Source organism: Aulonocara stuartgranti (assembly GCF_965226115.1).
Source record: "Aulonocara stuartgranti genome assembly, chromosome: 12".
Classification (NCBI taxonomy): Eukaryota; Metazoa; Chordata; class Actinopteri; order Cichliformes; family Cichlidae; genus Aulonocara; species Aulonocara stuartgranti.
The window spans coordinates 35,482,932-35,498,263 of record NC_138948.1 but is presented as its reverse complement, the minus strand read 5'-3'; the positions used below and the strand labels follow the sequence as shown (position 1 = coordinate 35,498,263).

The following is a 15,332-nucleotide window of genomic DNA, read 5'->3' as shown; positions in this document are numbered from 1 at the left end:
TTTGGACAGCACTGTATAGGAGACACACAATTTTTTTTCATTTGAAATTTTTGCATTGTGGCACAGTGTTTCTGACTTGACATCATATACAAGTAACAAGTTTGAAAGGAAATAACTGTCACAAGCAGAAACCGGAGCAGTGACAACATTGTTGCACTGGTATGCCTCCTTGTGCCAAAAGTATAAAACTGCATCTAGATGACAACAGGGAACAAACTCTTGCTTTATGTTGTGCAAGTAAAAAACCATAAGACTTTATCCTTCACACAAGTTTTCTCTAGCAAATTGAAGCCTACCTCCGACTCACATCTGTAACTCCTGCGTGCAAGTGAGAATTCAGACACCAGCTGGTTAAATAAGATACTCGACCATTTATTAAATGTACAGAAATACTGTTCAAAATTCACACAAGAAGGTGTCAAAGAACAAATCCTCAGTCCAAATGTAAACAAAACGGTTGCCCCATCATCATGTAGAAAGCTTTAGGAATGACAGTTTTCATTCTCTAAGATGGATTAACAGCGCTCATGATTCGAACCCAATCACTGACAGCTGAGCGTCAGCGTCATCCGATGCCGTCGACAGCTCGGAAATGATCACGCCTTTGTAAACATTAGAACTGATGGGTACCTTGAATTGCAGTGGACTAGTAAAGCTGCTGAAGACTCATTTTCACTAGCTTTTAGACTGTGCACATATATCCATCAAGTGCTGTTAAAGAGTTAAGACTGTGGCCTTGAGAATAGATACAGTGCTGCAAAATTACAGTGATTGAAAGAAAAGGGAAATATAAACCCATCACAGAACATCAGAGCTTTACTTTATAAACATTTTACAGAATATGCTAATTTAATCTATCAAAATGACGACATGGATGGCTCTTTGAAGTGGACAATGAAATGCAATCACTTTAGCTAGAAATCAGGACAACACAAAAGTCTGAAGCATCGAAGACAATTGTTTAAAAAAGAACAAACATCTGAGACCATTCCATTTTTTTTGCTTTTTGTGTTTTTTGTTTGTTTGTTTTTTACCTCAACCTTATTTACAGAAATACAAACCTCATATCAAATGCAACCAAATTACAAGAGTTTAGTAAATTTACCAAAAACACTTCATCTCCAGTGGTACGGCACAGGTCGACTCACACACTCGGATCTAAAAATGTGCTTGCCTAACCATGTCTTGTGAAAGCGGGGGGATGTTTCCAAAGGGGAGCACGACTGACTAGCACACCGGCAGGAGCTGGGACAGAGGCATTAGCTGCGTCTGTAAACAATCACGTCATGATCGGCATTGGACCTCAGTTAGCAAACCACACATGGATGTATCGGTTCGCCTTACTGCTGACAAGCAAAGACAACATTCCTCTGTAGCTGCTCTAACACTGTTACAGCTCTATCTGCGATCCATTTCTATTTCCGTATCTACGTAACGGCTGCCAGTTGGGTCGGAATACTACAGAAATCCAACACGGCACCCAGCTCCAAATTAGATTTCCAGAAGGATCCTGCACTGCTTATTAAATCATTTTGTACAAATGGCTGAATCTGTCTTGATGTGCGTATCACAACAGTTGGCACAGCACGCCAACAAACACCGGAGCCTTTTCTTCACCTTTACTCCATCACTAACCATGTGGTGGTTTCATATAAATTATTACAATCAATAACAATATGTTAACATTCAATAAAAAGGAAAAAGTGTGTCCTATATGTTACTATAAATGAAACCCTCTGACAGCTGAGCTGGGAATATGGCTGAATGATAAAAAGCTGAATTATCAAATCTCCCCCAGCAGAACTTCAAGCTTTTCTGAAACATACCCCCTTTATTAGATTCATCAGGTCGGATCCCCCTTTTGCCTTTCATCGTAGCACAGATTCAACAAGGTGCTCTCAGAGAATTTGGTCCATATTGACATGATAGCATCACACTGTTGCTGTAGATTTGGCACATCCATGACTACTCTCTTGTTTCTCTACATCCCAGAGGTGTTCTTTTGGATTGAGCTCTGGTGAATGTGGAGGTCATTTGAGTACAGTGAACCTAGAGTTTCTAAAATCCTCACACTAGCCTTTCTGGCACACAACAAACATGACACTTTCAATTTATTAAATCACCTTTCTTTCCATTCTGAAGCTCAGTTTGAACACACAGAGGCTGCCTCGATTATGCCATGCGAGTGGCTAATATGATCTGGGTTCATGAGCAAATGAATAAGTGTACCTAATAAACTGGACAGTGAGTGTACACTACACTATATATAAAAAACTGGTATTGCCAAAATAAACACAGTCAAAGGTTTAAATAACGAGGCAAAGTTATGGAAAAGTAATCAGTTTAGGGCAGAGGTTCAGCATTCACACAGCTCTAAATGCTTTGCTCCCAAAGGTTTTTTGTACTATTTTGCTCGACTGACATCATCTCGACAAGGTTTTCCTTATTTGGTCACCTTAGGCACAGATAGAACTGTGGCTCTTAAAAATGGCTTGCTTCAAACAGACGGAGTGTGACTCGTAAAAGACAAATAAAGGATGTGTTCAACAATGACACTCTAGCAGTGTTACAGAAAAATATTATGAAGTTAAAAATGAGTTAACAGATGTTGGCTGTCACCAATTGCCTTTCTTAAGGCCTCGAAGGAAGCGAGGGGTCTTTAATTCATGCAGAATGACTTCACTTCTTTGGGACATAACAGGTCAGACTGACTTATGGACCGACGTGTGCTGTGAAAGACTTCCGCGACAGAGTGACGCGCTATTACCTGGCTCGCAAAGAGACTTTGCCCCACATTAGCATACTGCTGCTGAAATAAATGTGACGCAAGTAGAAGATAAAATCCCCAAATTTTTTGCTGTTCGGTGACGTCATTCATCTGTACTCGAATAAACATTCAGTGATTCAAAATAAAGCAACACAACAGCAAGAAATGAGCCAAAAGGTCCCTGCTATGGTGTTATTACACATTAATAAAAATGGCTGCGTGCACCTACTAACCTCTATTTAAAAAAAACTTTTAAATATGGCTGCATTTTATACAATTAGACAGAGAAAAGGTGTTTGATAAAAGAGGCCCAATGTTTGGTCATGTGCTAAGAGGAATTAAGAGCAAGACTGCATGAGCTGGAGAATATGTACACAGTGAATGTGAGAGCTGGTCTGGAGGCAGGAAAAAAAAGAAGAAAAAAAAAAGGGCTGCTTCTCATACTACACACACCTCCCTAAATGCCATCTGTGTCTCACTTGGACACACGGCTTCTCACTCACACCTATTTCCCCTCCCTGTCCTCTAAACGGCCCGGTGTAAAAATGTAGTCCAAAGCCTGTCTCTCAGCGGCGGCCACGTTGGGGTGCCACAGGTCCACCATGAAAACCACCCTGGGGCCGTCCTCCTGGCTCCCTGCGTGCATAAAAACAAAATCGATGTTGTGAACTTAAATCTATAACAGACTCGCATTAAAAGGCTCTACATCTACCTTAGCTGCTGGATTGAATTAGGCCAATCCTCTTTTAGAATAAATAAAATGACACAGCCTAAGCCAAGATTGAATTTTAATGCCTTCTTACCCTCGTGGAAAGCCCTGTGAAGGAAGGAGTCGTCGAAAAGCAAACAGCTGCCCTCAGACCAGCACTGCGGCTCTCCACCAACCACAAGTTCACAGGAAGGGGGCACTCTGAGACCTGTCGGGAAAAAGACAAAAAAACAACAAAGTAATAAACGAGCCAATGTGTCGTTATAATAGTTCAAAAATAAATGCACTTAAAACATTTGTTTTGTTTGGATTCTACTGCGCAGGTGGCCTAATGCACAGGTCATAAAGGGCCCTGTGTCATTACAGCACGCTGCTCTAAACGCTCTCACTAAAATGACTGCATACGTAACGATAAACGTGACTGTTTAGAGCCATCTCACAGGGTACAGATGGAAAGGGAATCAAAGCTCAGCTGCATGAAAACATTTTCTAGCATAACACAACATTTTAGCCTTTTGCCTCCATGACTCAAGAGAATTCAGGTTTTCAAGAGCAGCTGATTCTCTGCGTTGTTCCTTATAAATACACTGAAATCATCTGCTGTTGCATTGGCTTAAAATTCACACTGAGACTCATTAGTTCCAGTTCAGTGAACTCTCTTACCCAGGTGGCATCGGAGCCTGACATTTGTCGGGCCGTAATGCTCGGTGATGAGCGCCCCGGGAGTCAGTACTGAGAAGCAGGCGTTCCCAAACACGTTGTTGGAGATGAAGGTGCGCAGCTGGCCCAGCACCCTCCAGGCTCGGGGACATCTCCTGACATTTAGAACCAGAGGGGTGCCTTGGTTGACCAGGTAGTAGGTCCACCACTGCCCGCGAGGAGTATTGTTGGCCTTCCACCCTGGCGGGAGGGAGGAGCCGCTGCGACCCGGAGGCTGGTGGTAGATGCTCTCGAACTCAGCCAGGAGTGCAGGGAAGCTCTGCTCAAGCAGCTCCACGTCATGTCTCTGCACTTCCCTGGAGAAGAAAGGCGCTGACGGCAGGTCGGGCAGGAAGAAGACCTCTGGCCGCTGGATGGTCGGTCGGCTGTTAAGGTACCGGCCTTGATCACGGACTCCTTTGTGCACCCTGCCCATCCCTGACCAGGTGTAGCGCTTGGCGTATTCCTGCAGGCTGTGATAGAGCCTCTGGTTCAGGCTCTCTCCAGCGCTGGTGCAGCGGAAGCACTCTGACGACTGACAGAAAGCAAAGCCGTTCTGCTCCTCCAGCATGGATCCGTGCTTTCCCTTCCCCCTGCTACGACAGTCTGAACTCATGAAGCCCCCCACCACACCTCCAATCCGTCCCGTGCCAGCTAGATACCTCCCACGCAGAGGGCTAGAGCCATGCTCCCGGCCCACCCGATAACAGTACCACATAAACAGCAGCAGCACACACATGGCTATGGCAAAAGCACAGATCTCACACTCCCTTATAGACTGCATCCCTCCAGCCACCATCTCCCTCACACTCTCTAGTGACCACTCCATTCTGGCTCGTTTCTGGGTTGCTGAATCGGTAGGAAACGCAAAACGATGATGGGGAAGGATCAGTGAATGTGTCTTTTCTTGATTGTGATTGAAAGGTGGCCGTAAACCACACACACACTCACACGCGGGGCCACGGGTCTAGTGTCAAGCAGCTCTTATCGCCCCTCCATGATGGAAACAGTCTGCTGATTCAATCTGACACGCTCGCTCTTCAGGCCCAACATTTCAGCACTTTGCAGCGAGTGAAGGTTTCTCGTTGCATGATGTCTGGCCGTGTGGTATTTCTGCTGCTGCCTCTCCTGCTCTTTCAGACAAATGCAGACAGACACCACGCCTTAGGGTTATCAGTTCTCTGGAAAACAAAGACAGAAGGGAGAGAAAAGGGGGGCCATGAGAAGACAGGAGGGTATAGAATTCACAGCAGGAGGACGGTGCCATCAGTGCGCCAAACTCTGTTTACGGTGTGACTCGTTACACTTTGCTTTGTATCTGTGTGAGACACACCTGCCTCTCTGACAAAAACTTACCATCCTGGATCCACCACATGTTAAACACAGCTGCTGGAAGTCACCCACACACTGTTGACTTCAAAACAACTGCACCCCATGCACACACACACACACACACACACAGTGAACACAATTTTGAATTCAGCCTTACACACACACCCACACACCCCTGTTCTCCTCTCTATAAAATCATGAGTCATGGGTACATCGCTGCATTTAATTCAAATTTCTCCCCTTTTCTATTTTTTTGCGCATGCACACACACGCACGCGCTCGGAAGAGTGAATTATATAAACGTAAACAGTTGCTGATACCCACCCACATTTATAATTTGGCATTCATAGGTTGCTCAGCAGGAGCTGCATAAATGGATCCTCGGGGGGAGGAAGGAGAAGGGGGAGCGGGTTCTAGTCTGTGGAATCGTATGCTGAGTATATAACAATAATAAAAAGGCTGGATTACATGAGTATGATTATATAATGATAATGGGACCGGCAGCCAGAATGCGAGGAGTGCAATGCGTCAACTGTGATCAGAACTCCAGTCTGCGCTCTCACCAAAAATGGTCGGGTAATCCTGCTCCAACAGATCCTCCCCTACATCCTGTCTGACACCATCAAGACGCCCCCACACCCCCCTACACACGCACACAGACAAACACTCGCTGCTTTTAGGACACACTGACCACCAAACCCTGCCGAGGAGAGCGATATAAAACGCTCATTCTTCCAAACACTCCACTGTTTGAATGTAATCCGAGCACTCACGGATGCTGCCACCGGGATCGAGCTGTCTACAAACTGATGCCCAAAATATTGATGAGCTGTAACGTTCCACAAGGCTCGGTAAACAAGCAGAACTAAGGTCACGTTTCCTCCCCTCTACCTGAGTGTCTGAGGCGGGTTTCAGATTCATACCTACTCAACATTCATGACTGTGGGCATGTCGAAGAGACCGGCGCACAGGTGTTTCTCCAGGCGAAGCTGCGCACCACTGCAGTGCACACGGCAGACGGATATCACTCGCCAACATCACAGGAAACAGCTCCAAAATGCACAAAAGAAGTCGTGACTGGAACCAACAACAGAAAATAAGAAAGAAACAGAAATGAGAAGCTGTTCTACCGACAGGAGGAATCTTTGTCTGGCTGTCTGTGGAGGACGGCAGCGGAGGACAGGCTTCAGATAATATTGATGTAAATACTAAAAGCTCCACCAGGGAAGCCACCCAACACAGAAAGGAAAGGAACACCCACCAATATTTCCGGTTATGACTTTCAAAGTAAAAGTCTAAAATTGTAAGCGGAGGAGGGCAGACTTTCAGTCGTAGATTCTGCTGTAAAACTGTCCCTAAACAAATAACAACAACAACAACAATAATTATTATTATTATGATAAGAGCTTCCTCATTAACCACACACTAACCTTTGTGCATAAAATTGTGTTAGCTATGTAAGATTTCAATAAATTAATTTAGGGTCTTGGCATTTTCCTCACAATGTTAAGAAAAGTAATAATTCCGAAAAAAGTAATAAATTACCGTGGCAGTAAAAGTAATATATGGGAACACCATTAACAAATGTCTTGAGATTCAATTTACTGTAGTCAGTTATTTTACTTTGAAAGAAAAACTGCCTTCCCTCTGATTTTGGTCTCTTGATTATTTTTACTTGATGGAGCTCTTCCGCATGTCTCATGGCTCGCCCATCGACTGCTGTTTAACATTTCTGGAGACATCATTTCCCAAAATGCATTGCAACTTGCCTTGATTTCACCCACAGCAGTCACAAAGCAATAGTTTGCTGGTTATAGTTTATGACAGTGCACATCAAACAACCTTTCCTGGAAGGATTCAACTCACAATCTTAAAAATTTGAGCATTTTTATTTTCTTTGAAGTCACTTTGTCGCTATGTAAATGTGTATATATGTACTCGCATTCAAGGGGTTCCAAAGTGTTTTCTTTAAACAGAACATCTGACAAACACTGACAAAAAGAAAAAAAAAATTAACAGTACAGTTAGGCCCATATATATATTTGGACACTGACACAAGTTTAGTTTAGTTTTTTTTTAACCTGTTTACTGAAACATATGTTTTTTATAAGAGACCAAAGGTATTTGGACAATTGGCTCAAAGGCTATTTCACGGGCAGGTTTGGGTAATTCCTTCATTATGTCATTGTCAGTTAAGCAGATAAAAGGCTTGGAGTTGGTTTAAGGTGTGGTGCTTACATTTGGAAGATTGTGCTGTGAACAAACAACATGCAGTCAAAGGTGCGCTCAATGCAGGTGAAACAAGCCATACTTAAGCTGCAAAAACAGAAAAAACCCATTCAAGAAATTGCTACAATATTAGGGGTGGCAAAATCTATAGTTTGGTCCATCCTGTGAAATACAGAAAAAAACGGGTGAACTCAGCAACACAAAGAGACTGGGATGCATACTGTGTGCTCAAATGCAATCAAACTGATTGGGCAGTGTTTCATAATACAGATGGACAATGACGCAAAACATACAGCCAAAGCAGCCCAACAGTTTATTAAAGCAAAGAAGGTGAATATTCTTGAATGGCCAACCTGATCGTAACCCAACTGAGCATGCATTTCACTTGTTGAAGACTAAATTTCAGACAGAAAGGCCCACAAACAGAAACTGAAAGCTGCTGCGGTAAAGGCTTCAGGCTGTCATTGCCCGCAAAGTGCACCTAAGTTCTTTATTTTAAATTCATTATGGTAATCTACAGAACCAAAATTAGTAAAAAGTTGTCTCTGTCTAAATATTTATGGACCTAACCATATTTGCATATTTAACAATATCCAGAGCACCTTTAAGCTAGAATCACTGCTATGGTTGTTTTGACTCAGCCAAACAGTTAATTTGTGGTTTACATCCATGTCTGTGCACTCATGATACAGTATACATATGCAGTCAGTTATGTCCAAAAACACACCTTTGATTACAGAATTGCATTCACGTCATGAATGAATCCGAGTGAACATTTGTCCTAGATTACGGTACCACTGTCGATTCTTTACCTTACGATATAATGCGCTCTGAGACAAGAACTGTTGATTGTTAAGTGGTGCTATATGAATAAAACTGAACAGATCTAAAGAAGGTGTTCCTGAAATTTAAGTTTATTAGAACAGGACATATAATAAATAAAACACCGAATAAAACATGAGCAAAGTACAATTAGAAGTGCTTATTCTGATGGAAACATTAGAACTGTAGACAGCAGCTAAGTCAATAAGGATCTGTGTACACACTCCTCCTGTGTCCAAAAATCCCCAGAAGTGGCATCGCTTGAATAGAATAGAATAGAAGAATAGAATAGCTTTTATTGTCACTGTTACAGGAACAATGAAAGGCTGTTTGGCATTTCTCCAAGTGTGTGAAGTACACAATAGCATAAGTATTTACACAATCACACACAAATTTACATTTACACAAGAAAGATATGTACAGGTTATACCTGCAAACATACGGATACACCCATACAAACATACATACATATGTGTATATATACATGTATGCATGCGTACATACATGCACACACATATTTCCACATACACGCTTACATATATATATACATATAAATACATGCCATCTATTGAGAGGTGCATTGAGAGGTGCAGTGTGATCAGTGATATTGCACATCAAGTGGGGGGGTGCTGTTGCAACTATACTAAATAAGGCTATAATAAATACAGTTTAAAGAGGTAAGGATGTTGGTTGCATTGAAGTATAAATAGAAATACGGTTTATAAATAAGGTGTAATGTCCATGAATGTTGTAAGTGCAGTTATCCTCCAATCAGGGTGGAGGTAGGGCATATTGAGTGCCATAGTTCAAAATCCTCAGTGCCACTATTTTCTCTGCTGTCTTCAAGATGCTCGCAGCTGTTTAATTTTAGGTAGGGGAGAAAAGTTTGACATATTTCACGACCATTAAATGTTAGAGAAATCTCTGAAAACCAGGTCACGGTTACTTCCCGAGCAAAAACCTCTGCTTGTGCAGGAAGACAAAACTGCTAAGTGACACCAGCTGAAGAGCAAGCATTGAATTGAGACGCTGTGTGTGTGTACAGTGCACACTCTTGTTCTTGGTACCTCTCTTCATGTACCAGTGTGACAAAGTCCAGAATGGAGCCTTCAATGTCACCCCATCAAGTTCCACCTGAGCTTTACAGAAAATAAACTCAACTTTTCCTTCGTTTGAAGTTTTTCAGTTCATCCAAGAACCTCAGCAGTTTCTGTTAACATGTTGCTGTTATGCTCCTCCATCTCAACCACTGAGCCTGGTCAGGATGTCTTTAGAGGGAAAAGACAAAAAGGAACAAAAGGATTTTTTTGAAAGTTTTTTGTTGTTGTTGCTGTTGTTTACTTTAAAGCAAATAAATAAATAAATAAATAAAATGAAGAAAAATGCAAAGTTTAATACTGAGAAAACTGAGGTAGAAAATAACTGAAGAATAAATTGATGTAATCGATTTGTATACTTTACCATTAAAAGAAAGAAGTTTTTAGGTGCAAGAAAAGGCGTTGCCTGCCAGAGTCTCTCCATGGGAGATACTGAGATAAGTAAGTAAGTAAGTAAGTAAGTAAGTAAGTAAGTAAGTAAAACTTTATTTATATAGCACCTTTCAAGATAAAAATCACAAAGTGCTTCACAGAAGCTGAAACCTAAAAATAAAAATCAACTAAAAGCAAGTTTAAAAAGATGGGTTTTTAGCTGTTTTTTAAAAGTGACCACTGAGTCCACAGATCTCAGGCTCAAAGGGAGAGAGTTCCACAATCTGGGGGCCACAGTTCCAAAAGCTTTGTCGCCTTTTGTTTTCAGCCTCGTGTGCTGGACAGCAAGCAAGCCCTGGTCACATGACCTCAGGGACCTGCTGGGTATGTATGGATGCAAAAGTTCACTTATATATGTTGGTGCTTGTCCATGCAGGGCCCTGAAAGTCAAGGTTAAAACCTTAAACTGGATCCTGAATTTAACGGGGAGCCAGTGCAGCTGAATCAGCAGGGGTGTGACATGGGAAAACTTGGAGGACTTGGTCAGAAGCTTTGCAGCAGCATTCTGAACAACTTGCAGACGATCCAAAGAGGCTTTACATAAACAAGTAAACAAAGAATTACAGTAGTCCAGACGAGATGAAACAAATGCATGAATGACAATTTCTAATTCGGAGCGCGATACAATGGGACTCAGCTTAGCAATGTTTCTCAAATGATAAAAACAGGAGCGAACCAAAGATTTTACATGGGCATCCAAAGTCAGAGCTGAGTCAATACTAACACCAAGGCTCCTGATAGACGGTTTTGCAAATGTAGCAAGTGGACCCAAGTTTTCCATAACACTAGGTACAAAAGTTTTAGGAGCACAAACAAGAACTTCAGTCTTCTCCTCATTTAGTTGAAGAAAGTTTCCAGCCATCCAACATCTAATGGAGTCTATGCACTTGTGCAAAATTTGTAGCTTGGAAACATCATGGGGCTTAAAGGAGATATATACCTGAATATCATCTGCATAGCAGTGATACGAAATGTCCTTAAAAGTGCTCAATAAGTGTTGAAGAGGAAGTAAATACAGTAAGAACAATAAAGGCCCCAAAACTGAACCTTGTGGCACACCATAGGCAAGAAAAGTAGAAGAGGAACTGTACTTAGAGGTAGCCACAGAAAAGGATCGTTCATGCAAATAGGATTCAAACCAGTCCAAAGCAGCCCCTGATATACCCACCCAGTCTCTCAGCCTATCTAGCAGAATATGATGGTCCACAGTATCAAAGGCGGAGGTCAGGTCCAACATCAACAGAACGGAGCATTCTCCTGCATCACATCTCATTAAAATGTCGTTGGAGACTCTAAGAAGTGTAGTTTCAGTAGAGTGAGCTCTACGAAAGCCAGATTGGAATTTATCCAGAATGCTGTATTCATCTAGAACAGCTATAAGCTGCTTAGCCACAACCTTTTCTAAAATCTTAGAAATGAACGGTAAGAAACTCACTGAAAAAAAATGCTACTAATTCTAATTTTAGTAGTAGTAGTAGATTGTTGTATACAGTTAATGACCCCGCCCCACTGCCACCCCATAAAATAAAACATAATATGTGTGAGAGATGTGAGATGAGCAAAGCAATGATACCAGAGACTGCTTATGTATAGATCCCTGAGTTATTTCCTTCATCCTTACATGTAGGCCTGCATAAATACAAAGGAAGGCAACTATATCATATCTTGAAAACTTAGCTAAACCAGGAAAAGTGCAAATATGTAAATATAGCAAAACAAATAAATAAATGTAAAACTAATAAAACTAAATATTTATCTCTAACATACTAGTTATAAATGGACACAGCATTTAAAAAGTACAGTGTTTCCTTGTGATGTAGTAGGTTAGAAATCAGTTGAAGTTTAATTATATGAGGACAGGACATTAGAGTATACTCAAAACACGAGCAGATGTATGCGTTACCTTCCAGCACTATCCATTATTCATCTGATCAGATAGTAAATTGATTGGTGTTCCTGGAGAAATTCGAGGTAGTGCAGAACCACACAGGCTTTATGGGAAGTTGCCGTGGGCCGACCTCTTTCAGCCGACCATCAAATTAGCCAGAGAAGGATTCCCTATTTCTCAACTCCAAGGTCAACACAACTCGGAGACTGTTAAAAATGACAGAACCCTGTTGCTTCGGTATGAAATACACCCACAATGTGAGTTCAAAAATATGAGGATCAAATGATGATTGTTTTCTCTCACTATGTTTGTCTTTTAAGACGTTTTATTCATATATAACTGGGAACCTGCTTAAAAGCCATGATTTTGTCAAATTTGAGAAGCTGGATAAAAACTTTGGAGATGATTGCAGAGCAGGGGGCAGATGTGTTTTACATCAGAACAATAAAAAAGGATTTAATCACTGACATACATCAAGCAGGTATTGTCAGACAGGTTTCATCCTGCTCTCTTTTCTGACCATTTTCTATGTCTGCCAAGCACAATGATCTAACTACAAACAAACAAAGCAATTGGCTCTGTGAATATTTGCTATGATCCCTCACAGGCTACACTGTGAGTTGTCTGGATCAATTAAAAGTATTGATTATAAGATGCGTTGTGTTCAGTTTTGCTCAACAGATTCATTTGTTTCACTGTTTTTGCTCAGGAGGAAACTGGAGGACTTGGCCTCGTGTAAAGTTACAGTGACTGATGTGTGGAATATGTCTTTGGGAGAATACCAGATGTACTTCCCTCTTCCCCCTGCAGGAGGAGCCCTCCTCACCTTCATCCTCAACATCATGAAAGGTTCCAATAGACACTGACTGTTGAGCTGCTGCTCATGTACACTTTGAAATCACAAAATCACAAACTGACATTTTCTTGAAATCTTAATGTGTTGAGCTGAGCTGTTTAATTTAATAACTGATTTAGTTATGGCTTGAACAGTGGTGGAAGCAGTATTTAGATCTGACTGGAGTAAAAATAGCAACATTCCAGCACAAAACACTAAATATAGATAATATATTTAAGTGAAGCTCCTGGTTTCAAAAAATGATTATTATTATTATTACTAAATTGATGGTTATTTCAAACTAGAAAAAGGCATAAAATTTTAAACAAATAAGTATCAGAGGTTTTTGAACTCAAATCTCTTTAAGATTCAGCTTTAATTTGTTGTTTGTCTTTGTCTCTCATTATTTTCTCTAATGCGTTTGTTTTTGCAATCACAGAGCTTTGCAGACAATATATGGAGCTTGATCAGCAATACTCATGATCTTCAGTATTACGGCATCATTTTGGAGAGCATGGGTACCACACATGTGTCTGTGCTGACCGAAGATGGATCCGCTGTGTCTGTCACCAGCAACATCAACCACATGTCAGTGTCTGGATGAATCTGTTTTACTGTTAGGAAGCAGCTATCAAAAATGTGTCTTCCTTTAAAACTGAAAGATTGAAAAGGTTTAAGAGATTATTTTTAGAAGCTGCTTTGTAAAATGTCTCTACTTGTATGTGTTGTAGATCATTTAGCATTTTGTACTTACAGATTTGGCTCCAGATTCCTCTCTCCAAGCACTGGAATCATCCTCAATGATGTGCTGTTTGACTTCTGCACAATATCTAATTTTGGTAAGGGATCAGCTGGATACATTTTACACTTATGAAATACAAGCATAGGGCAGAGCAATGTTCCTCACAGCAGTGGAGGAAAAAGAAATAATTGACACTGTACACATGTGCAAATATAAAACATCTACTGATTGTAATGATATTTACATGAAAATCGTCAAGAAGGTCATAGAAAGAATTGTAGGACCTCTAACATATATTTGCAACTTATCATTTGAGACGGGAAAAGTTCCAAACAAAATGAAAATAGCTAAAGTTGTGCTGTTGTATAAAACTGGGGACAGACACCATTTCACAAATTACAGGCCTGTTTCTTTACTTCCACAATTATCCCAAATCCTAGAAAACCTGTTTAATAAACGATTAGACAAATTCTTAGATGAATATAAATTACTTTCTGACAGTCAATATGGATTCAGATCAAAAATATCAACATCTCTGGCATTAATCGAATCAATTGAGGAGATTACAAATGCTATAGATCAGAAACAGTATGCAGCTGGAGTATTTCTGCATCTCAAGAAAGCATTCGACACAATCAATCATGACATATTAATTAATAAACTGGAACGGTACAGGATAAGGGGGGTTGTACTGCACTGGGTCAAAAAATATTTAAGTGACAGGAAACAATTTGTGAAGCTGGGTGTCCATTCCTCATCATGCTTGGACATTGCTTGTGGTGTTCCACAAGGCTCTGTAGTGGGTCCAAAATTATTTATTATTTATATAAATGATATTTGTAAGGCATCTGATATATTAAAATTAGTATTATTTGCAGACAACACAAATATTTTTTTCTGGAGGGAATCTAAAGGAGCTGCTGGATAGAATTACTTCAGAAATGTGCAAAATTAAAAAATGGTTTAACAGGAACAAACTATCGCTAAATCTAAGTAAAACTAAAATAGTCTTATTTGGGAATTCCCTTAGAAATGCACAAGTGCAGATTCATATAGATGGTGTGGAAATTGAAAGAGTACTTGAACATAAGTTTCTTGGTGTGATTTTAGATGATAAATTAAACTGGAAGTCTCATATAAATCATATACATAACAAAATTTCAAGAAGTGTTTCATTTTTGAGTAAAGTAAAACTCATTCAAACTGTTTTCTAAAAGAGAACGGGGATACAATTTGAGGGGGGAATTGAATTTAAAACATCCTTGTGTCCGTACAACATTAAAAAGTTTTTGCATCTCTGTGTGTGGAGTGAAGCTGTGGAACAGACTAAGTAAAGATATGAAGCAATGTCCGAGCATGGCGCAGTTTAAAAAGCGGTTTAAGGATATGGTTTTTGCAGGATACAGGGAGGAGGTAGAGATTTGATAGGGTGTCCTTGTCCAATATTTTCATGTGTGTGCGGGTGCCCGGGTATGCTGGTATGGGTATATATATCTGTAGGTTGTGTATCCTTTGAGGTCTTACTGGGGTTATTGAAAATGTGTATATGTGTATGTATGGATAGAGAGAAATATATATCTATATCTATATCTATATATATATATATATATATATATATATAAAACAAAACACAAACACACATAACATATAATATAATTGCAAGGAGGTATTTCTGTAGTCTATTGATTACTAGATAAGGGGTGGGATTAAATAAGCTTATGCTTCTTCCTGCTCCTTTTTGAACATGACAGTTATTTGTAGATGTGGTTGCTCGTTTTCC

The 15,332-nt window shown here is 40.5% G+C and overlaps 1 protein-coding gene across 2 annotated transcripts; it reads right to left on the bottom strand.

Annotated features, from left to right (window-relative positions):
- Positions 1-351: 351 nt before the first annotated feature.
- On the bottom strand, positions 352-6,774 carry asphd2 (aspartate beta-hydroxylase domain containing 2). 2 transcript variants are annotated; one of them, XM_082553519.1, is made up of 4 exons: positions 6,435-6,774; positions 4,140-5,356; positions 3,571-3,684; positions 352-3,403 (listed from the first exon to the last, which is right to left on the bottom strand). In XM_082553519.1, the coding sequence occupies exons 2-4, from the start codon at positions 5,002-5,004 to the stop codon at positions 3,273-3,275; spliced, it is 1,110 nt and encodes a 369-aa protein (XP_082409645.1). In that variant the 5' UTR covers positions 5,005-5,356; positions 6,435-6,774; the 3' UTR covers positions 352-3,272. The 2 variants fall into 2 exon arrangements, with proteins under 2 accessions (XP_082409645.1, XP_082409644.1); XM_082553518.1 differs by having other exon boundaries at positions 6,431-6,773.
- Positions 6,775-15,332: the final 8,558 nt, after the last annotated feature.